The 24,445-nt window shown below is 34.6% G+C and overlaps 3 protein-coding genes across 3 annotated transcripts; all 3 read right to left on the reverse strand.

Moving 5' to 3' along the window:
- Window positions 1-4,238: 4,238 nt before the first annotated feature.
- LOC148610549 (uncharacterized) lies at window positions 4,239-8,938 on the reverse strand. Its single transcript, XM_088595678.1, has 7 exons — window positions 8,822-8,938; window positions 7,017-7,059; window positions 6,638-6,752; window positions 6,008-6,076; window positions 5,462-5,707; window positions 5,047-5,141; window positions 4,239-4,501 (listed from the first exon to the last, which is right to left on the reverse strand). The coding sequence occupies exons 1-6, from the start codon at window positions 8,878-8,880 to the stop codon at window positions 5,083-5,085; spliced, it is 591 nt and encodes a 196-aa protein (XP_088451804.1). The 5' UTR covers window positions 8,881-8,938; the 3' UTR covers window positions 4,239-4,501; window positions 5,047-5,082.
- A 2,660-nt stretch (window positions 8,939-11,598) lies between these two features.
- Window positions 11,599-15,231, reverse strand: LOC148610550 (uncharacterized). Its single transcript, XM_088595677.1, has 7 exons — window positions 15,068-15,231; window positions 14,439-14,481; window positions 14,058-14,172; window positions 13,422-13,490; window positions 12,877-13,122; window positions 12,483-12,577; window positions 11,599-11,906 (listed from the first exon to the last, which is right to left on the reverse strand). The coding sequence occupies exons 1-6, from the start codon at window positions 15,124-15,126 to the stop codon at window positions 12,519-12,521; spliced, it is 591 nt and encodes a 196-aa protein (XP_088451803.1). The 5' UTR covers window positions 15,127-15,231; the 3' UTR covers window positions 11,599-11,906; window positions 12,483-12,518.
- A 1,032-nt stretch (window positions 15,232-16,263) lies between these two features.
- Window positions 16,264-18,441, reverse strand: LOC148610551 (uncharacterized). The gene has a single exon (XM_088543203.1). It carries the CDS (start codon window positions 18,439-18,441, stop codon window positions 17,038-17,040), a length of 1,404 nt encoding a protein of 467 aa, XP_088399329.1. The 3' UTR covers window positions 16,264-17,037.
- Between the last annotated feature and the right edge of the window lie 6,004 nt (window positions 18,442-24,445).

Here is a 24,445-nt window from a genome sequence, read left to right on the forward strand (position 1 = left end):
TGCAGACCGTAACGTGACAAGTGTAAAAAAATACATGTACATGTACTTGGCTCTGAGAGAAAGCATGAACAACGCAATCAAGCCTAATAGTATTCGGTGTCGTGCAACTGACTTTAAATAGACATCCCTTCCACGTCAATAAAAAAAAAGAAATTTTAGAACCCAAACATTCTCAAAAATTGCCAAAAAACATGAAATTCTAGCTAAATAAAAGTCCAAAACATTCCCGTAAACTGGGGTTGTTAATTTGAGTGGGACTTGAGTTGTATTTATACCTGCCATCTCAGTCAGGAACGATTATCATGGTATACCCTAAAATTCGAGGCTTTAAAACGTTTGTTGTACGTATCTCTTTTTTGATTGGTCAATGATATCTGGAGACAGTTGGACGTAATACTGTACTTTTGGAATTGCTTTTTTGTTGTTAACACTCAACTTCAACTCCGTGTTTATAGTTGAAAAAAAATCTGAGCTAACTGCATCCATTTCAACTGAATCGATTGTAAGTCCAATAAATACGCATTTTGGAATATTTTGCAGAAGTTAAAAAACAAGAAACCTTTGCATATACACTTTTATACAGAAGTTGGGTCTCCGAAAGACCTCCTAACCTCGTTGTATAAACAACAGACAGTCATTATTGAAGGCCTTAGCACGGAACTCTGCCACATTAAAGATGACATGTCCGTGATTGTTTTCAATTATGCCACTTAGGAAAAGCCGATTCCTGTTCTAAGTTACGAACAACTGCTTCTGCCACTATCCTTGAGCTGCCCTTTAAAAAAAGAAATTAATACTCCTGCAAATACACACTTAGACAAAGCCCAAAACAACATTGTTTTTGTCTGCAAAACGTTTTATATCCAATGTTTATTATCAGAGGTAGACGTAGAAAAGAATAGCAGTGATAGGACCTACACTGCTATCACTCTCTCCAAAGAAGAGATTGTGGAAAACCATAAATCTGTACTATCGTCTTTTGGTCTCTCTACCAAGAACGATGATTGTGATTTACCGTCTATGTACTGGATTCCTAAACTTCACGAGATTCCATACAAACAACGTTCCATAGCTGGATCTGCAAAATGTACCACCAAACCTCTTTCAAACCTTTTATCTTCTATACTCACAATTGTCAAAGAGGGTCTACAGTCCTACCACAACAGTTGTTACTCCCGTAGTGGTATTAATTCAATGTGGATCCTGAAAAATTCGAAAGATCTTTTGGAGACAATCAGTTCAGGACTATTATCTGAATATAATAGCATTAAAACCTATGATTTTTCAACACTGTATACTTCTATTCCCCATACTCAGTTAAAATTCCGACTTAAAAACATTATACATCGTCGTTTTTCCAAAAAAGATGGTACACCTAGATACAAATATATAGTTCTTGGTAGAGATTCCTCATACTTTGTAAGAAATAATTTCAAATCATCTTCCGAATATACAGAGGAAGGTGTTTATAAAATGCTGGAATTTTTAATCGACAACATATTTGTCCAGTGTGGTTGACGTGTTTTTCAACAAACAGTCGGCATTCCAATGGGAACAAATTGTGCTCCTTTACTTGCTGACCTATTCCTTCACTTTTATGAGGCTGACTTTATAGCTGATCTGATCAGAAAGAAAGAATATCGTTTGGCTAGATCCTTCAATCTCAGTTTCCGCTATATAGATGACGCATTATCTTTAAACAATCCTAGTTTCGGGGATTTGATACATCGCATCTACCCAAAAGAACTTGAGATAAAGGATACTACAGACACTGTGAAGTCAGCCTCATATCTTGACCTACACTTAGAAATCGATGGTAAAGGAAAACTATTGACCAAACTTTACGACAAACGTGATGACTTTTCATTCAGAATTGTTAACTTTCCTTTCATCTGTGGCAACATCCCTTCGGCTCCTACGTATGGAGTGTTCATATCACAACTCATACGTTATGCCAGAGCTTGCCGAAACTAAGCAGACTTTTTGTATCGCGCTAGAACTCTAACAAATAGGTACACCCGGATTTCGTTTCGTCAAAACCGATGTGTCAAGTAGCGTCGGTGTTGTAACGGATATCATGGTTGCTTTGAAGCAAGCGATCCGGGTTCGACTCCCGGCCGACGCATATACACAAGGTACACATATACACACGCATATACGGTCAGGTCAAATCTGAAAATTTGGTCTCATTTTGTTGAAATAAAGCTTTTTTGAAGCAGTCCACATAGAAGTTTCAAGTGATTTTTTTTCCATAAAAACGTACATATTTTGATATCCTTGGAGGTTCAAGTAATTTATAAGTAAATTAGTGATAATTGTCATAAAAACCAGCAGCCATGGTAACACACAGAAACAAAATATTACTGAGTTTTATTTTAAACTACTACACGATGAAAGCATGCATGGAGGAGGAGGAGGTGAAGAAAGGTAAAAATAATAACACCTTTATCGACTAATTTTTTCACAATTTTAGTTCCTAAAGTTCGTGCGAAATAAGGTATTTTGAAAATCAGACAGCTGATGCGGAGGAAAGAAACAAATACGGCAGGGAATTGAAACGTTCCGGATACTTTTCTTCATTTGAATTACACGTGTTTACCATTACATATATTATATGCGCCTATGTATAAATCCTTAACTACATTTAGGCAAAATTTCAACTTCAAATTATACAAATTAAATTAGACCGGATCAATTTTCGGGGCGCCTAAATGTAAATGTGTAGTGCACCCTACCTGACTATGTCTTTTCTGTATTCAGCCAGATTTTTACCCCCAAGAAAATGCAGAAAGGTTTACGATTGGTGGTTAATAAAAAAAAAAAACGATATTTTCACGAAAATATAGTACGTACAGTAAGGAACCATGAATATCGAATTTGGAAGCCAGCAGCCTATATAATTATGCATAATTCATCAGGGGTGGGTCCAGAAGAGGGCGTAATGAGCGTACGCCCCCACTTTTCAAATAAAAAAAAAACTAAAATCTATCGTAAACTGCTAAATATTGTATTGAGTTTGGTCAGTAATCATATTAGTTCATTAAACAAGTCACAATCTGGTTTCCTTTAAACTGATTCTCGTAATTACGCCTTTCCTTCATAAAAGCATGGATTCGCCCCTGGTGGCTACTGAAAAATTGATATTTGAAAAATTATTCCCCATTTTGAGTCTTAGTTTATGGACAGAAACAACGGATGACATGGTGGTTTTTATTTCAAAATTTTAAACCTAAAGAGGTGTGTTTTGGCTACATTGCGTTAAACTAGGAAAATTTCACCCGGATCTATTTTTAGATCTTAGTGGAAGGGGGGAATCCCCTCCTCCATACAGAAATAGCATTGTGAAGAATGACGCTCTTGTGTCCACCTAAACGTATTTTTTTTTTTCAGAGAAGAAAAAGACACACCAGTGGCAGATGCAGTGGATCGATTTCGAAACTTAGACACAACCCCCCCCGTTGTTTTAATATAAATAAATAAAATAAAACATTTTTAAAAGTTTTTAATTTCATAAGGGACTCAGGCCATCCTCCCGTATACTACGCCGACCGATTTTTTAAGCTAAGCCAAAATATGTACTGTCTGCTGGTGTGTTGATAATTCGATAACGATTATCGTGCATTCGCAAAGGCTGGGTAAGTAAAAACGACTGACATGGTTCATGCTATACTAAGTGTTTTTTTTCAACACAAATGTCGTTAGCAATGCTTATAATGCCCACTTTGTCTTCCTTTGTGCTATACAAATATATTAATTTGTAAATGATAACATATTTCAAAATTAAGATCGATTCTTCCAAACTGATTTTCAACTTTCTATACTTATGGTTCTGCGTCCGCATTCGATTCATACAAAGTAACAAAAGCAAATGAGCAACTCGGACTCCACTAAAAACTGGGAGCATGGACCAGGTGCACCGGTAGGGTAAGCGTCCTCTGCTTTTATAGAAACACCCGCCGAGTTGCTCATAAAAAGTCAGAGCTTGTAAGTAATCAATGATCGTGGAATGAAACGAAAGAAATCTGTCAGAAGTACTTTGAGACTGACTCAAGGGTGGATCAAGACATTTATGTAAGGGATCATTCCGAGAAATATAGCGGAAGATTAAAGGCAACAATCTTCTCATTTTGCCAAAATTTTGCGCATACTTAACGAAATTTTCCAACAAATGGGTTGGAGCAGGAGTTTCCAACCCGAGGACCCCCCCCCCCGACACATACTAATTTGGCGATTCGTAATAATTAAACTTGAATGCTGTTTATTTTTATCCCTCTAAAAACAAATGTTAACTGTGCTATAAGATCTTTTATTAACTACAAAAAGCAACAAACAAAATTCAATTCGAAATAAAGAAAAAAAATTAAAAAAAAAAAAAAAAGAACTGAGGAAAAGATTAGTACATTGTAACAATAAAAACGACTTCGTAGAATTGAATTTACAGATGAATGAAAAATATATTGATTTTTCTCTGGTAACTTTCCTTTAGTTAAATCACTGCACCCTGCAACAGAAAATTTAATTCTATTATTCAAAGTACTGGTTATCGCTGTAAGTGCTTTCTTGCAAATTTTGATAAAAGCTTGTCGCTCGGTGTTTTTTCCTATGCAGGATTCGTGTAATTTTTTATGTGACTGTCTGACTCGTTAATGACTTTCAAACGCAAGACGCTGTTCGAAACTTAACTATACATGCATCAAGAATAAAAACGGGAAAACGTTTGCATGTTTACAACTTACTTTAAGGAGTGGAGTATTGGATTGGAGTCGTGGATGAAATATGGAACCGTTGGAGTTAAAAAATCTATATTACTATTTCTGCTCAAATACTGTGTGGTTGTTCAAAGAACTTTCAATAACTGTACATTGTGATAATTGTGTATAAATGCAGAGGACGTACTATGATATAGATCTTTGCATAATTGATATTCTCCACTTCAATAAACCATACCATAGTTTCTCTATGAAAAACATGATGCTCTTAGAAAGGCGATATTCAACGATTTTTAATAAGTCTATATAAATTGAGAACACGTACAATGTACTATACCTTTGAGAATCATTATCCAAATGTTTCCTTCTTAATTTATACAACACCATCCATCATATTTGCAATGGCTTCAGCAATGTCTGCAATCTCGGCATCTGAAAAGCATGATTTACATTAAATTAAAAAATTCTTTTTGAAAAATGTTTGTATAGTTCAACCTGTCAAATTCCTTTTGTATTGACTAATTTGCTCTGTTTAAATATGTGTATTGTTTAAAGGCTACTATTATTATTATTGTTATTATTATTATTATTATTATTATTATTATTATTTTGGTTATTTATTTAGACTTTAAAGATTTATAATTTAAGCAGCTTTAAGGAATTTCAGTGTTCGATTCAGATAGGTTTCACTGTAAATTTAATTCACTATCTGTGATTTTTATGGAAGCACATGCTAAAAACATAAAATTTACCAAAACTCTCTTCCATATCGATGAGCTCAGCCATCTTAGCCCATTCGCCTTCTACGTCATTATCATGGATCATATCTATGAGGGAGAATGATGATAAGTTGGCATTCCAGCATGCCCGGAGGTCATCCAAGTCGAGTTTAAAATCGACGTAAAATTTATCCTGATTTGCCAAATCTTTTGCTCTCTTCAATCTGTGATGGGTTGTACGGCATCTGTTTTCCAACGTCTTCAAAGATATTTCTGTATCTGTCAAGAGAATTTTAAAAAAAATCATTCATCGTCAACTAATATCTTCTGTTGTTTTATCAATTATTTGTGTTAACTTCATGTGGTCTGGGGGGAGGGGGAGGACGGGGAGGGGTAATACTTGTATTCATTGACTGTAGGATCATGAATATTCTTTTTCGAAAAGACAAAAGTAGATCTACAACATTTTACTCGCTCCAAAATTATATTTCTATTAGTTATGCCCTTATTTGGTGTACATGTTTTGTTTGTATTTGGCTAGAATTTCGTACGAAACAAAATGTAACCTATAAATCATACCTGTGGAAAATTCTGTGATTTGTTGTGCCACATCCATATCGTCACATCTTTGGTATAGTTGGTCGAGTTCTGAATTTTTAAAAGAAAAAAAATGTTACTATAATTTTAACAAATGCCATTAGGAGAAATGTGGTATGTCTGACTGAAGTCATTATACATGTAGTTAACGGGATTATGGTGATTATCGATTATATATCAGTCTATATCTTTTAACAAGACCTTTGTTTACCGGTAAATTAAGTACATGTATTTTTATATGTTTGTGAAATATGGCAGGGATGGGTCCAGAGAGTTTGAAAGGAGGAAATTGCAGGTTATAAATTCTACACTAAATTAACAAAACTTTCCAATAAAGGTTTGGGGTCCAACCCCTGGAATCCCCACTTATCCGTCACTGTGTATTCACAGAGAAACTTGTATAAATACAATAATTTTCAGGCTGAAAACCTGTGTTCGGTATAGCAGGGACTTAAGGCCTAGTTTGGAAAAGTGTCCGGTTTTTCAGGTGTCTGGTTTAGAAAGGTGACTATTTTTTTCATGGTACGGATAAGACGATTTCAATGTATACTTTACACAAGGCACCAATTAACAAGCAGAACTAGAAAGATTAATATAATATATGGAAAGTACCTTCTTTTTCATTCTGTAAAACTCTCCACTGTCTTATAATCATATAACTTAGCCAAATGACCATTGCTAGCATCAGTGTGTCAACTATTGGAATGGTCTCGGTAAAAGAAGGATCCTGTAATTGAACAAAGTTATAAATATAATTTCGGCTTTCATTCACCCTTCTTGGTGCCTTATTCACATTTTAATACAAGTATGATAAGAATAGGTTGATCGTAGAAATTCTTCCATATACAATATTGTACATAAGAAAAAAATATCAAATTCTTTGTAGCAAGTTTCAAGATTGTTAATATGCATAAAAAAGCAAAAATGGTTAATTTAAGTCATTAGTTACTTGGAATCATTATACGTAGCAGAAGCTGGCTACGACACTCACCTCATATTCTAGAAATTCGAGATATTCAGGGTCAGATGAGAAGCTGGAAAATAATTAAAAATTGAATTCCATGGAACCACATCTTATTGCACTTTTAAGATACACTGAGTATAAAAAATACAATAAATGGTATCGCTATTTGAATGGACACTGTCTTACATGTATTTGATGAACACTAGTTAAACACAGTAACATCTACAGATGTGAGCAGTTCATACGTCTCAGGTGAACTGTCAGAAGAGGCGACCCTTGCCGTAGAACAGTTCTAGAACCAGTTCGTCTAGCAGTACAACTAAAAGAACAGTTCTACTACTAGAGCCAGCTCTTTTGACTGTTCTAGCAGAACCGGGTCTACACTAACAGTTCTACTAGTAGAGCCAGCTCTTCTGACTGTTCTAGCAGAACCGGGTCTACACTAACAGTTCTACTACTAGAGCCAGCTCTTCTGACAGTTCTAGCAGAACCGGGTCTACACTAACAGTTCTACTACTAGAGCCAGCTCTTTTGCCTGTTCTAGCAGAACCGGGTCTACACTAACAGTTCTACTAGTAGAGCCAGCTCTTCTGACTGTTCTAGCAGAACCGGGTCTACACTAACAGTTCTACTACTAGAGCCAGCTCTTCTGACTGTTCTAGCAGAACCGGGTCTACACTAACAGTTCTACTAGTAGAGCCAGCTCTGTTAGAACTGTCAGAAGAGCTGGCTCTAGAACTGTCCGAGAACTGTTCTAAATCTGTCATAGAACTGTTCTTCTGAACGTTCTGCTACTAGAATCAGGTCGTTTGACAGTTCTAGCAGAGCCGACTATACATAAATAGTTCTACTAGTAGAGCCGGTTCTGTTATAACTGTCAGAATAGCTGGCTCTAAAACTGTCCTAAAACTGTTAATAAGATTTGTGGTTTCGGGTAAGGGGCGTGGGTGAGGGGGTAATATTCGTTGATGGAGGTTTCATAAACAATGTTTTTAATAATAAAAGCGAATCTAAAAAAAAATCAATTACTCGCTCCAAAATTACATTTCTATTATTTGGTGTACGCTACATGTACATGTGCTGTTTGTATTCGACTGGAACTTCGTGCGAAACTAACTGTTCTTCTGGCAATTCTATGACAGTTTTTATGAGAGGTTAGAACTGATCTCATCTGTAGTTATTGAAATTTGTTTTTATGGGAGGTTAGAACTGATCTCATCTGTAGTTATTGAAATTTGTTTTTATGGGAGGTTATAACTGATCTCATCTGTAGTTATTGAAATTTGTGTTTATGGGAGGTTAGAACTGATCTCATCTGTAGTTATTGAACTTTGTTATCATTTGAAACCTTAAATAATACAAAATAGGACAGTGGGTTAAAGACAGAATAAAATTAAGCTAATCGTTCAATGATTTAAAAAAACCGAGCTACATGTACATACATGTACTAGTTTCCGATGCCTTTATACTATTATAATATTATTGCGTAACGTTTTCCATATTAGCTTATAGTAATTGGTACGAGGCCAGCCATATTGGACTGAGGCGTAAAATTTATACCTTTATGGACCAACTAGTCCTATACGCTGGGCCAATATGGATTATAACCAGTCCAATATGACGTATTGGACGGCTAAATCCCGTATTGGGCGGCTATGTCCCGTATTGGCGCACTTTTGTATTGTATTGGTTGTTTTATTATAGTTAGGCCAATATTCGAACGTTATTCAATATAATATATAATATTGGCCGTAAGACATAATCTTTAAATAAAATCAGTTACAGGGTCATTTAATCAAAAGAATTTTCATCGCACTTAATTGAGAACTTACCCCAACTCAAGTCTCAGTTGTTCTTTTATCCATTCTACATACTCCCACAGAATAACCATCGCTTTTCAAGTCTGTAAAACTGCCGTAGGAAAAAGCGTCTATTCGTCTACGATTTCGTGCTACTCTGATCTGTCGTTAAGGGGCGTCGATAGAACGTCACTGAATGGTCCTTTTCTGACAGCGCAGGCACAAAACGTTCAGCACTTCCGTTTCCATGATCGTTTGCTGGACTTCGAAATAATAACATCATAATACAGGGACAAGTCGAACGCGCCAGTTCTGGACGTCTTTGTTTCATTACAAAAACATTAAAATGTTTTGGGTAGGACAAATGGTTGTATTTACGCTTATAGAAAATGGAATTTAAATACATGTAAATGTGTACTTGTACTACAGTTGCGCTTGCATCAGTTTGTTAATTTCAATAATTGGTTCCATATCACATTACTATGCGGATTCTTACGCACGCTTACTTTTTACGACCAGTTAGTTGGAATAAATATTTTTTTTGTGTGTGCTTCAAGGGAAATTGACAAAAAAAGTCGAAAAAAAACATACATGTGTAATTAACATGCATGCGCATTCAAGCTAACGGATATTTGGACATAACTGTTCGAATGTAAATTAGTCGGAAAGTTCCGTTAGTCAAAAATAAAAAAAAACTATAAATTCTAATTGTTGAAACGTTTGAGTGTATGTGTGATTTTTGTCATTTTTTTTTTTTTTTATTTTGGTAGGACACAAAAGCTAAGACATTAATTAATACCGGTAGTCAGGTTAACCTATTCCAAGCATTGATATGGATAAAACAAAAAGGGCGAATCCAGAAATAAACTTGGGCGGTGGTGATGGGTATTCCGATAAACGGGCAGGCCATCGCTCCCAAAACCATTCGCCTTTTCCGTCACTATCAATTTTTCGCTGCTTACAATAGACCATTTTCGTATTACCGACTTTTACTTAATTTTTTTTATAAAAGATAGTCACCCGGATTTCGTTTCGTCAAAACCAATGTGTCATGTAGCGTCGGTGGTGTAACGGTTAGCATGGTTGCTTTAAAGCAAGCGATCCGGGTTCGACTCCCGGCCGACGCATATACACAGGGTATTACTATACGGTCAGGTCAAATCTGAAAATTTGGTCTCATTTTGTTGAAATAAAGCTGTTTTGAAGCAGTCCACACAGAAGTTTCAAGTGCTTTTTTTTTCATAAAAGCGTAAATATTTTGATAATCCTTGGTGTATGGAGGTTCAAGTAATTTATAAGTAAATTAGTGATAATTGTCATAAAAACCAGTAGCCATGGTAACACACAGAAAAAATATTACTGAGTTTTATTTTAAACTACCACACGATGAAAGCATGCATGGAGGAGGAGGTGAAGAAAGGTAAAAATAATAACACCTTTATCGACTAATTTTTTCACAATTTTAGTTCCTAAAGTTCGTGCGAAATAAGGTATTTTGAAAATCAGCCAGCTGATGCGGAGGAGAGAACCAAATACGGCAGGATATTGAGACGTTCCGGATACGTTTCTTCATTTGAATTACACGTGTTTACCATTACATATTTCATATTCGCCTATGTATAAATGTTTAACTACATTTAAACAAAACTTTAAATTATACAAATTAAGATAGACCGGATCAATTTTCGGTGCGCCTAAATGTAAATGTGTAGTGCACCCTACCAAACTATGTCTTCTCTGTATTCAGCCAGATTTTTACCCCCAACATTAAGCCCAGGAGAAAATGCAGAAAAGGTTTACGATTGGTTGATAATAAAAAAACATGGTACGAACAGTAAGGAACCATGAATATCGAATTCGGAGGCCAGCAGCCCATATTTTGTGTTTAATTTATCAGTCGCGGGTCCAGATGAGGGCGTAATTAGCGTACGCCCCCACTTTTCAAATGAAAAAACCTAAAATCTACCGTAGTCTGCTAAGTATTGTATTGAGTTTGGCAATTAATCATATTTGTTCATTAAACAAGTCACAATCTGGTTTCCTATATACTGATTCTCGTAATTACATAACAGCATGGACCAACCCTTGGTGGCTACTGAAAATTGATATTTGAAAAATAATTCCTTTTTTGAGTCTTAATTTACGGGCAGAAGCAACGCACGATATGGTGGTTTTTATTTCAAAATTTTAAACCTATAGTGGTGTGTTTTGGCTACATTGCGTTAAACTAGATAAATTTCACCAGGATCAATTTTGAGATCTTAGAGGAAGTTGGGAACCATACAGAAATAGCATTGTGGAGAATTACGCTCTTGTGTCCACCTGAACGTATTTTTTTTTCAGAGAGGAATAAGACACACCAGTGGCTAATCCAGTGGATCGATTTCGAAACTTAGACACAAACCCCCAGAATGTTTTAACATAAAAAAATAAAATAAAACATTTTAAAAAGTTTTCAATTTTAGAAGGGACTCAGGTTATCCTCCCCTATACTACACTGACCGATTTTTTTAGCTAAGCCAAAATATGTACTGTCTGCTGGTGTGTTGATAATTCGATAACGATTATCGTGTATTCGCAAAGGCTGGGCATGTAAAAACAACTGACATGAATAAGTTATCTAAACTCAACGCAAGGACAAACGTTCGTTTCCTGTCTTAGTAGCCCGTGAATTTCGAATTTCAGACTGTTCAGAGCTTGTAAGTAATCAATAATCATGGAATGAGACGAAAGAAAGCTGTCAGAAGTACTTGGAGACTGACTCAAGGGCGGATCGAGAAATTTATGTAAGGGGTCATTCCGAGAAATATAGCGGAAGGTTAAAGGCCAAAATTTTGCTCATACTTAACGCAATTTTCCAAAAAATGGGTTGGAGCAGGAGTTTTTATCCCTCTAAAAAACACATGAGAATTGTGCTATAAGATCTTTTATTAACTACAAAAAGCAACAAACAATTCAATTGGAAATAAAGAAAAAAATTTTAAAAAAGAACTGAGGGAAAGATAAATACATTGTAACAATAAAAATGTCTTTGTAGAATTGAATTTACAGACGAATGAAAAATACATTGATTTTTCTCTGGTAACTTTCCTTTAGATAAATCACTGTATCTTTTGCCCTGCAACAGAAAATTTAATTCTATTATTCAAAGTACTGGTTATCGCTTTAGGTGTTTCTTGCAAATTTTGATAAATGCTTGTCGCTCGGTGTTTTCTCCTTTGCAGGATTCGTGTACTTTTTGATGTGACTGTCTGACTCGTTAATGACTTTCAAACGCAAGACGCTGTTCGAAACTTAACTATACATGCATCAAGAATAAAAACGGGAAAATGAAATTTATTCATGTAACAGCTCATATCGTTTGCATGTTTAGCACCAATCACTTTAAGGAGTGGAGTATTGGATTGGAGTCGTGGATGAAATATGGAACCGTTGGAGTTAAAAAATCTATATTACTATTTCTGCTCAAATACTGTGTGGTTGTTCAAAGAACTTTCAATAACTGTACATTGTGATAATTGTGTAAAAATGCAGAGGACGTACTATGATATAGATCTTTGCATAATTGATATTCTCCACTTCAAAAAACCATACCATAGTTTCTCTATGAAAAAACATGGTGCTCTTAGAAAGGCGGTATTCAACGATTTTTAATAAGTCTATATAAATTGAGAACACGTACAATGTACCATACCTTTGAGAATCATTATCCAAATGTTTCCTTCTTAGTTTATACAACACCATCCATCATATTTGCAATGGCTTCAGCAATGTCTGCAATCTCGGCATCTGAAAAGCATGATTTACATAAAATTAAAAAATTCTTTTTGAAAAATGTTTGTATAGTTAAACCTGTCAAATTCCTTTTGTATTGACTAATTTGCTCTGTTTAAATATGTGTATTGTTTAAAGGCTACTATTATTATTATTATTATTATTATTATTTTGGTTATTTATTTAGACTTGAAAGATTTATAATTTAATCAGCTTTAAGGGATTTCAGTGTTCTATTCAGATAGGTTTCACTGTAAATTTAATTCACTATCTGTGATTTTTATGGAAGCACTTGCTAAAAACATCAAACTTACCAAAACTCTCTTCCATATCAATGAGCTCAGCCATCTTAGCCCATTCACCTTCTACGTCATAATTATGGATCATATCTATGAGGGAGAATGATGATAAGTTGGTATTCCAGCATGCCCGGAGGTCATCCAAGTCGAGTTTAAAATCGACGTAAAATTTATCCTGATTTGCCAAATCTTTTGCTCTCTTAAATCTGTGATGGATTGTACGGCATCTGTTTTCCAACGTCTTCAAAGATATTTCTGTATCTGTCAAGAGAATTTTGAAAAAAAAATCATTCATCGTCAACTAATGTCTTCTGTTGTTTTATTAATTATTTTTGTTAACTTCATGTGGTCTCCGGGGGAGGGAGAACGGGAAGGGGGTAAAACTTGTATTCGTTGACTGTAGGTTTTCGAAAAGATAAAAGTAGATCTACAACATTTTTACTCGCTCCAAAATTATATTTCTATTAGTTATGCCCTTATTTGGTATTCACTACATGTACATGGGTTGTTTGTATTTGGCTGGAATTTCGTACGATACAAATTTAACCTATCAATCATACCTGTGGAAAATTCTGTGATTTGTTGTGCCACTTCCATATCGTTACATCTTTGGTATAGTTGGTCGAGTTCTGAATTTTTAAAAGAAAAAAAATGTTACTATAATTTTAACAAATGCCATAAGGAGAAATGTGGTATGTCTGGCTGAAGTCATTATACATGTAGTTAACGGGATTATGGTGATTATCGATTAAATAACAGGCTAACGCTTTTAACAAGCCCTTTGTTTACCGGTAAATTCAGCACATGTATTTTTTATATGTTTGTGAAATATGGCAGGGATGGGTCCAGAGAGTTTGAAAGGAGGAAATTGCAGGTTATAAATTCTACACTAAATTAACAAAACTTTCCAACAAAGGTTTGGGGTCCAACCCCTGGAATCTCCACTGATCCGTCACTGTGTATTCACAGAGAAACTTGTATAAATACAATAATTTTCAGGCTGTTAATCTGTGTTCGGTATAGGAGGAACTTAAGGCCTAGTTTTAAATTAGAAAAGTATCCGGTTTTTCAGGTGTCTGGTTTAGAAAGGTGACTTTTTTTTCATGGTACAGATAAGACGATTTCAATGTATACTTTACACAAGGCAACAATTAACAAGCAGAACTAGAAAGATTAATATAATATATGGAAAGTACCTTCTTTTTCATTCTGTAAAACTCTCCACTGTCTTATAATCATATAACTTAGCCAAATGACCATTGCTAGCATCAGTGTGTCAACTATTGGAATGGTTTCGATAAAAGAAGGATCCTGTAATTGAACAAAGTTATAAATATAATTTCGGCTTCCATTCACCCTTCTTGGTGCCTTATTCACATTTTAATGCAAGTATTATTAGAATAGGTTGATCGTAGAACTTCTTTCATATACAATGTTGTACATAAGAAACAAATATTAAATTCTTTGTAGAAAGTTCCCAGATTGTTAATATGCATAAAAAAGCAAAAATTGTTAATTTAAGTGTCATTAGTTACTTGGAATCATTATACGTAGCAGAAGCTGGCTACGACACTCACCTCATATTCTAGAAATTCGAGATATTCAGGGTCAGGTGAGAAGCTGGAAAATAATTAAAAATTGAATTCCATGGAACCACATCTTATTGCAATTTTAAGGTCTCATCTGTAGTTATTGAACTTTGTTATCATTTGAAAGCTTAAATAATACAAAATAGGACAGTGGGTTAAAGACAGAATAAAAGTAAGCTAGTAGTTAAATGATTTAAAAAAACGAGCTACATGTACATACATGTACTAGTTTCAGATGCCTTTATACTATTATAGTTTTATTGCGTAAGGTTTTTCATATTAGCTTATAGTAATTGGTCCGAAGCCAACCATATTGGACTGAGGCGTAAAATTTATACCTTTATGGACTAACTAGTCCTATACGCTAGGCCAATATGGATTATAACCAGTCCAATATGACGTATTGGACGGCTAAATCCCGTATTGGGCGGCTATGTCCCGTATTGGCGCACTTTTGTATTTTGTATTGTATTGGTAGTTTTTATCATAGTTAGGCCAATATTCGAACGTTATTCAATATAATATATAATATTAACCGTAAGACATAATCTTTAAATAAAATCAGTTACAGGGTCATTTAATCAAAAGAATTTTCATCGCACTTAATGAGAACTTACCCCAACTCAAGTCTCAGTTGTTCTTTTATCCATTCTACATACTCCCATAGAATAGCCATAGCTTTTCAATTCTTTAAAACTGCCGTAGGAAAAAGCGTCTATTCATCTATGATTTCGTGCTACTCTGATCTGTCGTTAAGGGGCGTCGATAGAACGTCACTGAATGGTCCTTTTCTGACAGCGCAGGCACAAAACGTTCAACACTTCCGTTTCCATGATCGTTTGATGGATTACGAAATAATAACACAATAATACAGGGACAAGCTTAACGCGCCAGTTATGGACGTCTTTGTTTCATTTTCTATTGAAATAGAATTTAAATACATGTAAATGTGTACTTGTACTACAGTTTCTTTTCAATAATTGATTCCATATCAGACGACTATGCGGATTCTTACGCACGCTTACTTTTTACGACCAGTTAGTTGGAATAACTATTTTTTGTGTGCTTCAAGGGAAATTGACAAAAATAGTCGAAAAATATACGTGTAATTAACATGCATGCGCATTCAAACTAACGGACATTTGGACATAACTGTTCGAATGTGAATTAGTCCGAAAGTTCCGTTAGTCAAAAATAAAAAAAACTATAAATTCTAATTATTGAAACGTTTGAGTGTATGTGTGATTTTTTCACTTTTTCATTTTTTTTTTTTTTTTTTGGGGGGGGGAGGGTAGGACACAAAAACTAAGACATTGTACAATAATTAATACCGGTAGTCAGGTTAACCTATTCCAAGCATTGATATGGATAAAACAAAAAGGGCGAATCCAGAAATAAACTTGGGCAGTGGTGATGGGTATTCCGATAAACGGGCAGGCCATCTCTCCCAAAACCATTCGCCTGTTCCGCCACTATCAATTTTTCGCCGTTTACAATAGACCATTTTCGTATTACCGACTTTTACTTATTTTTTTTATAAAAGATTATATTCGCTAATTCAAAGCTTTTTACCGTGTCATAGATATCCTTTCCTTTTTCGTTCATACGTGACATTTTATGAGCAACTCGGTGGGTGTTTCTATGGAAAAGCAGAAGACGCTTACCCTACCAGTGCATCTGGTACATGCTCCCAAGTTTTATTTTGGAGATGTCCGAGTTACTCATTAATTTTTATTTCATTACTTTGTACATGTTATATTTGTTATGTCATATTATTTGTTGTGTTTGTCATTTCTCATTATTTACATTAATATTACAGATTTTATTTACAAAAATACACAGTTCGTTATTTGTTCTACATGTACATAAAGTACTTTCTTGAAGAAAAGTACTTGACAAGTATACATTCAATATAAAACATACATATGTACCACACACATCACCTTTGAGAGGTCATTTGAATTCCTTTACAATATACATGTACATAGTATTTAGTTGCATACTTTAATCTCGCTCGATTCAATTAATTTTGGTTTTCTTTGCAATCTACCTTAAATAAGTCTTTTAAAAAGTGTATTCCGAGGATCTAATCGCAACTTCTCGGCCGATCTCGGGGTCGGCCGAGGATGTACCGATTGTCCGGGAATCTGCCACATCCATTAATTGTTGTCAATCAAATCGATACTACTCAGCACGATAAGTTATTTCAAAGGGACTCTTACAATATCATGAATTGAGCGAACGAACCGCTAAATCAACCAGTTTCACACTTAAGTGACTTTACAAATCTTGATCTAAAGTAATCAAATATGTAATGTCATCCACCATACTATCTTCATATACGTCAACAGGCTTCCATTAACATACAAAATTTGTTTTGTTATAGCGGGTGCAACCAGAGACCCCCATCCCAACCAGGATCACTTTGACATCCTTCACATCCTTTTTGGCTCACCAAGATTTATAAGGCTGTGTTTTTATACATATAGAGCTAGATTTAACCAAATGTGATACTACGGACAACTTTCTTTGTTTAATGTTAAATTGCTGACGGCTTTTTTGTTCAATTCAGAATTCAACATTTTCTTTAGGGGTGCTTCCGATTCTCGTGATATTGCAATGCTCTTTGGTCTCTGAAGGATTTTGAACATATTCTACAATTGTAAGGCCTTTCACCTATGTGTATGGTCATGTGGTTTTTAAGACTTCTACTTGTGCGCAAAGATTTATGACAAATTTCACACTTTAAAGGTTCAAGGTCAGTGTGTACTTGCATGTGTTTCTTGAGAGAATCATTCATAGGATATTCTTTACCGCAAATCTCACATTTGTATGGTTTTTCACCAGTGTGTGTTCTCATATGAATTTTCATGTACTCTTGTCGGAATTCCTTGAGGCATATTTCACATTTATAAAGTTTTGCGGGCATTCCGCTGTGGGATTTTAAATGATACTTGAGATATTTGGTCGAAGAAAATCCTTTTCCACATTCTTCACACTTGTAGTTTTTTTCTTCGTCGTGTATTGTCTTGTGTTGGTTCAATGAAGATTTGTATTTGAAGTATTTTGAACAAATATTACATTGAAATTTCTTTTCGTCAGTGTGTGTTTGCAGATGGTCTTTCATGGTACACTTTTTGGCAAAACGCCTATCACACACTTCACATTTATAAGGCTTTTCACCAGAATGTGTCATCATGTGTCTTTTAAGAAATCTTTTCGCTTTAAAATATTTATCACATACTTCACATCTGAAAGGCTTTTCACCGGTATGTGTTCTGGTGTGTTCCTGCAAACTCTCTCTTTTCATGTAAGCTTTATCACACAGTTTACACTCGAAGGGTTTTATTTTTTCAACAGCGTGTGCTAATTGGTGCGCGTTAAGGGATTGTTTTCCAGCAAAAGACTTATCACATAACTCACACTTGTAAGGTCTTTCACCTGTATGCGTTCTCATATGTATTTTGAGTGAATTTTTAATTACAAATGCTCTAGGACATATTTCACACTCATAAGGCGTTTCCCCCGTATGTAATCTCATGTGCATCTTTAAGATTTGACGTGAAGAGAAAGCGCTGTCACAAACATTACACTCATGTATTCTCTCACCATGCGTTGTCTTGTGTACCTTGAGACTCTGTTTCGTATAAAAAGACTTGTCACACGACTCGCATTTGTATGGTTTAAAGTCGGTGTGTGTTGTCATGTGCACTTTGAAATGCCGCATCGTAGGAAATGATTCCGTACATGACCCACATTTGAATGGTGTGTCACCCGTATGCGTCCTCATGTGTTCCCTTAGACTCACAATTGATGCGTATGAATTGATGCATTCTTTACACTGATACGATTTATCCCCTGTATGTGTCATCTGTTGACTCATGTCGTCCACTTCACAATCTAACGTCACGTCGTCCTCTTCACCGTCTAAGACCATGTCGCCCCTTTCATAGTCTAAGGCCGTGTCGTCCCCTTCACAGTCTAAGGCCATGTCACTCTTTCCACACTCCATATATATAATCCAGTGTCCTATTTCTTTTTACTGACAGTTTCTACAGTGCGTGTTATTTTTTAAAGTTTATATCTTAAAAGGTAATTACAAATAAGGAATTCTAATAAATATTGCATCCACTAGCAGAATGTATCACCTTATGATCAAACAGTTACTGTTGGTGTAAGTTTCTCCACTACTCTAAAATATATCCAGCCTTTTGGGCGTGACTTGAGACGTGTTATTCAACCATTAACATATCTGTTAGAATTTATACGAATTACATGTATGTCACAAATTAAATTGCAGATCACTTCAACTGAAAAATAGAATTAAACAAAAATAGTGAACAGACTTCTAACTTAATTTTTTTTAAAATTATCTCATTGATAATCGCAAAATATAACAAAATGGTCTGTAGACCAGTTATTCTCATCCTCAGAGTGTCGGTCCCTACTTCTTCAGTTACACACTGATGTTACGGTGTCTTGTGGTTTACCAAGGTAGCGTATAGGGTCCCTTCTATTTTTAACTTATGTTAATGACATGTCTATCAGGATAGACAACGAATGTAAATTTATTTTTAAATGCAAATAATATGATAGACCGGTATTGCCTTTTCCCGATTGATGCGAGATATTTCTTTGTTCCAAGTTGACATTTTTAAGTTCAAACTTTGCATTTCTCAGAGTTTAAAGTTGACATTTCCTAGTTCAAATTTGACATTTCTCATTTCCAAATTGACATTTTTTAGTTCAAACTTTGCATTTCTCAGAGTTTAAAGTTGACATTTCTTAGTTCAAATTTGACATTTCTCATTTCCAAATTGACATTGTTCACTTCAGAATTGACATTTCTCACACCAACATTGGCATTTTCCTCTTCTTCAGAGCTGGAACTAAGAAATGTCAACATGGAAGTATGAAATATTTCACATCAATCGGGATATGTGAAAGGAGTAATAACACTACCAGTACATATCAGATACGGTGCCATCTGATTCTCGATCCAAAGTACAAAAGTCGCAAATTCCTGCATTTTCTTGGTTGTGTGTTATTGGCATCTACGAGACCTTTCATTACATAACGCGATGTTTCATATGACGCCGAAACTAGATACAGATATGAACACTAGGGTAACTATACTCATGGATTCAAGGCACTAGTTTATTCTTTCCTCACTTAAGAATTAAATTGTATAATGATCAATGATCTTATTAATAATTTAACTTCAATTATGTCTACCTCTACCAAATTCATAATAAAAAAATAACAAACCCGCTCCATTTTTTAATTATACTTTCCCTCACTTAAGAAATAATCTTGTACAATAAGTACTGATCTCAATTTAAAAAAAAAAAACGCTCCATTTTGTTTATGATACCCTTTAAAAACAAATCCTTATCTATACGCTGCAGAGAATACCAATGGGCTCCCGTACTTATCTATGAGCTGCAGGGTATACCAACTGGCTTCCGTACTTATCTATCATCTGCAGGGTATACAAGTGGGTTTCCGTACTTATCTTTAAGCTTCAGCGACTACCAGTGTATTTCCGTACTTACCTGCAGATCAGCAGCTCATAAATAAGTACGGAAGCCCATTAAGGATTGAAATCTCACGTACTTTTATATAATACGTTAATAAATATGCTGCGTAGGGAGATTAACAGCGATATTATCCATGCTGCATTTCGTTGATGCTGAGCGTACACTGTTAATGGCGAACGATTTCCACCGCTTGAACATCTACTATAAAGATCCTTGGTAAAATTAAGATTTCAAGAATTGTGAAGCTTACGGTCCTCGCTTGTTTATAAAATGCCTAGTACAACATATTTTAAAAGATTAAATAACTCGTTATGAACGTTACAGTGGTATACGCACCTTCATCAAACTGTCGTCACGATGTAATTCAACAATCAACTGACGTCAGGAAAATGTTCAATTCTATTTTTGCCAACTAGATATCTTGACCAGAAATTTGTCTTAAGCCAGGTGTCGATTTAAGAAAAAAATCACGGAAACTCCATTCGATCATTGTTTACCACGGGCTGACTATTTATGTCACATTATTTTACCCGGAGCGATAGAATGTCAGATTTAAATCCTTTTGATATATGTCCATCTAATCATGCCCCTGAGAAGGAAAGTAAGTATAGATATTAATTATCTTAATTAGAGCAATCTGGGACAAATAAACTGTACTTCTTTTGTCTCGTTGTAACATAATGGTTATCATCAGTGATTATTTAGACATCCCTTGACCATGTTACGTAACACAGATCATCAACAACAGTGACCAGTAGTTGTTTATAAACATTTAACCTCTATATCCTATCTCTTTCCTTCTCTTGATAAGTTACTAATTAGTTAATGAAATAAGTGATACTTCCAAGAACAACGTGGAACTGATGGACTTATTTAGAAACTCACTGTACGATCAAGAATGTCATTAATTAACAAAGTTTTATAAATACTAGAGACAATTGAGTATCAACAGACCGAGCCGAAATCTTTTAGTAACCTTGCTCCTTCTTCTTCGCTTTGATTGTTCTTTCTATCTTTGTATATGACTTGATGTGATAATAAACCGTTGTATTTTAACTTCGTTTAATTTACGCTACGTCACATATTTAATTTGGTGCCGTGACCAGGATTTATAATCATAAAAATTTTCTTTAATAGCGGTATGGGTATGACTTAGATCGAGAAAGCGTTCTTGTAACACCTTAAACACTTCAAGTAGAGGTTTCTCGTTTTTCTCTAATTTCCTAAGAACTGACTGACCTAAATTTTCGGCTTTAACAAATTCATCGGTTAATCGTTGCAAGAATTGTTCATAGGGTTTTAAATCAATTACGAAACTAACTAACCATTGGGATCTTGTGGTAGAAATTGAATTGACCTTCTGAAATATTACATTTTTATTCGTTATAGTGGTTGCCCTTGTATTTATCACACAGATAAACAAAAGAGTTAGCGAGATACAGGTAAGGGTCCAGGTTAACTCTCGAGAAGAGACGATCATGGTTGTAAACCTAGAAAGAGATAGAAAACTATTAGGTTACGACACTACGAGCGGTTTTAATTTGCACACTTTTGTGGAGGTTAGATTATAAGATTAAAGAGCAAAGGAATTAAATTAAGATAGAAATATAAAGACTTAATTAGTAGTCCCAAACTTCTTCATATCCTAGATCAATAAAACCATTAATTTGGATATTAGTGTCAGGAGGAGAGGGAGAAGAAGAAGAAAAAGAAGAAGAAGGGTTTTCACTCTCAATCGCCATTTCCTTTTCTAACGAGTCAATATTTTCGATTTTCATTTCTGTCCGTCTCTGTTGCCACATATATCTATTGTAGCTTCTACTTTCTTCTGTGATGTTTGGTACGAACAGTAAAGTACGCATAGCGGTACTTAAAGGAAGGGACATTTGGTTATGAAATGACTTCATGTAATAGCTACATAAAGTCGCGTGCTCGGGTCTGAGGAATTTTTCATTCGGGTAAAATTCTCGCTGCCACATTTCGAATCCTCATAATTCTATCAAACTGTCAACCTTCTGACGTCTGACACTCTCTTCGGTTCTCACAATCTCCTTGACGTCTTCGGAGAGGAGACTCCATAGTTTCATGGGGACATCTTGCACCATGTGTGTCATTTTTGTTTTGTTTCCGTTTATACACTGTAAATTCAATAAAAAAAATAAAAAGTTTATTACAAAGGTTCCCCTTTACAAATGAACATAGGAAACAGGATCAATGTCTAAAACACAGTCAAAGCCCAAGCAAGAATGAATCTCAGACAATCATCACTAGTTTCTGCTGTTTATGAAATGATTAAATGATAACCCATTAACCTTGATGATGAAACCTTATAGCTTACCCGCTATTTTCAATAATTAATTCGTTAGGTTTAATCTTAAAATACCGATGCTGAGCAGGCATATCCTGACCTCAACATACAATATTTATAGAAGAGAAAAGTAATTATTTTTTTTAAGCATTTAACCATATTTTCGAATAATGACATCATTTTGTCATTACTAACTTTAGGTTTTACTTTGATTTTTCTTTTTCTTTTAGTTTTAACTAAACCAATAGACATATTGTCGTCAGTACTTTGTTCGTATTCGTTAGCTGTATAATCAGTCTCAGTGGTTTTATCATACATTTCATTTGAAAGATCTTGTTGTAACAAATGTTTATGTCTTAATTTAGCATTCAAGTCCATATTTGGGATATCAGACTCGGAATCGGACAGATCGTTTTTTTCTCGTCTAAATCTTTTAGCGATTTTAATTAAAGGTTCATTTTCGGAGTCACTGGTATTATTACTACTTTCACTTTCAGTTTGCTCTGGTGAAATAACAAACTGAGTAGCTCTCATTGGACGATTAAATTGATCTTTTGGTATTTCCCATTCATCAATTTTAGCAGGAAGGATATGTTCTGCATGAGTTTTAGTAGTAGATCCATCTAGTTGATTTTTAATAATAAAAGAAATGGGACCAGTTTTTTCAATTATTCTATAATATGGTTGCCAATTCGTCGGGGCTTTAAGATATTGTCCAACGGCAATATAGGATCCCTACCATATAAGAGATAATATGGTGAAAATTTTGTGTACATTGAACCTAATAGCAGCTAATGTTTGGTTTAGATATAAATCCCAGGTTTGCATATTATCTTGAATCTTTTTAGATAAAACATCATTTAACGTTCTATGAAATCTCTCTACTTTAGCATTACTTTGAGGATGGTAAAAAGATGTTGTTATATGGTGAATATTTAAAATATCTATAACTTCCTTTAGAAGTCGGCTTGTGTTTTCACTACCATTATCAGATAAAATATCTAAAGGACATGAAAATCTGGGAAATATTTCATCGATTAGCAAATGTGCAATATTTATGGACTCTTTATTTTTAACAGCAAATGCTTCTACCCAACCGCTGTACAAACAAATGAAACTGATTATATATCTATTCCCTGACAATGTTGTTGGATATGGACCTGACAAATCTAATCCTATTTTAGCAAATGGAAACGGTGGAATATCTGTTTCTTGTAATGGTGGCTTTACTTTCTTAGCACTTCTCATTTGACAAACTAAACACTTTGAGATGTATTCGTATAGATCTTTATATAAATTTTCCCAATAATACTTTAATTTTATACTGTTAAATACTTTGACTATATCCATGTGCCCATTCATATCATGATATTGATCCATTACAGCATGACGTAACTGTTTAGGTATATACAGACGTGTAACTGGTTCATCGTCTGCGTGAGAGATATAGTATAGTAAATCATTAATTACCAAAAATTTATTGTTGATAGTTTTGTTATCTTTCTGATTATTTAACTTATCAATGATTTCTGTAGTGTCTTTATCTTCTTGTTGTTCTTTTATCATATCAAAATCTTCAAAAGTGTCGGGATTTATTGTTACTGTATCTTTATCTGCAGGTAAGTTGTATTTAGTATAATGTTTAGGATCAAAATTATTAGAATTTAGAGCACTAATTTCAAGTGTTTTATCACTAATTTCAACTTCTATTTCACTCTTTCCATTTGTTTCTTCATCTTCACTGGGAGGAGATCGAGATAGCAAATCTGCACATGTATTTTCTGTACCAGCAATATACTCAATTTTGCAATTATACCCAGCGATACTTAATGCCCACATTTGTACACGTTTATTTTGCATTTGGCTTTCCAAAAGATATTTTAATGGTTTATGGTCTGTTTTAATCACAAATTCTGCCCCATTTAAATAATGATCTAATTAAGATAAACTATAGAATATTGCAAAAGCTTCTTTTTCTATTATAGGCCATTTTCTTTGACTTTGACTTAATCTATGAGAAATAAAATAAATTGGTTTTTCTGATGTTTTAACACCGTAAATTTTCTGTTCATCTTCATCACAAGGCTGTGTTAAACAAGCACCAATGCAGGTGTCACTAGCATCACAGTACAATTTATAAGGTTTAG

This window comes from Perna viridis, chromosome 8, assembly GCF_037379345.1.
Source record: "Perna viridis isolate PV_CMFRI_1.1 ecotype Kerala chromosome 8, ASM3737934v1, whole genome shotgun sequence".
In the NCBI taxonomy this organism is placed as follows: domain Eukaryota; kingdom Metazoa; phylum Mollusca; class Bivalvia; order Mytilida; family Mytilidae; genus Perna; species Perna viridis.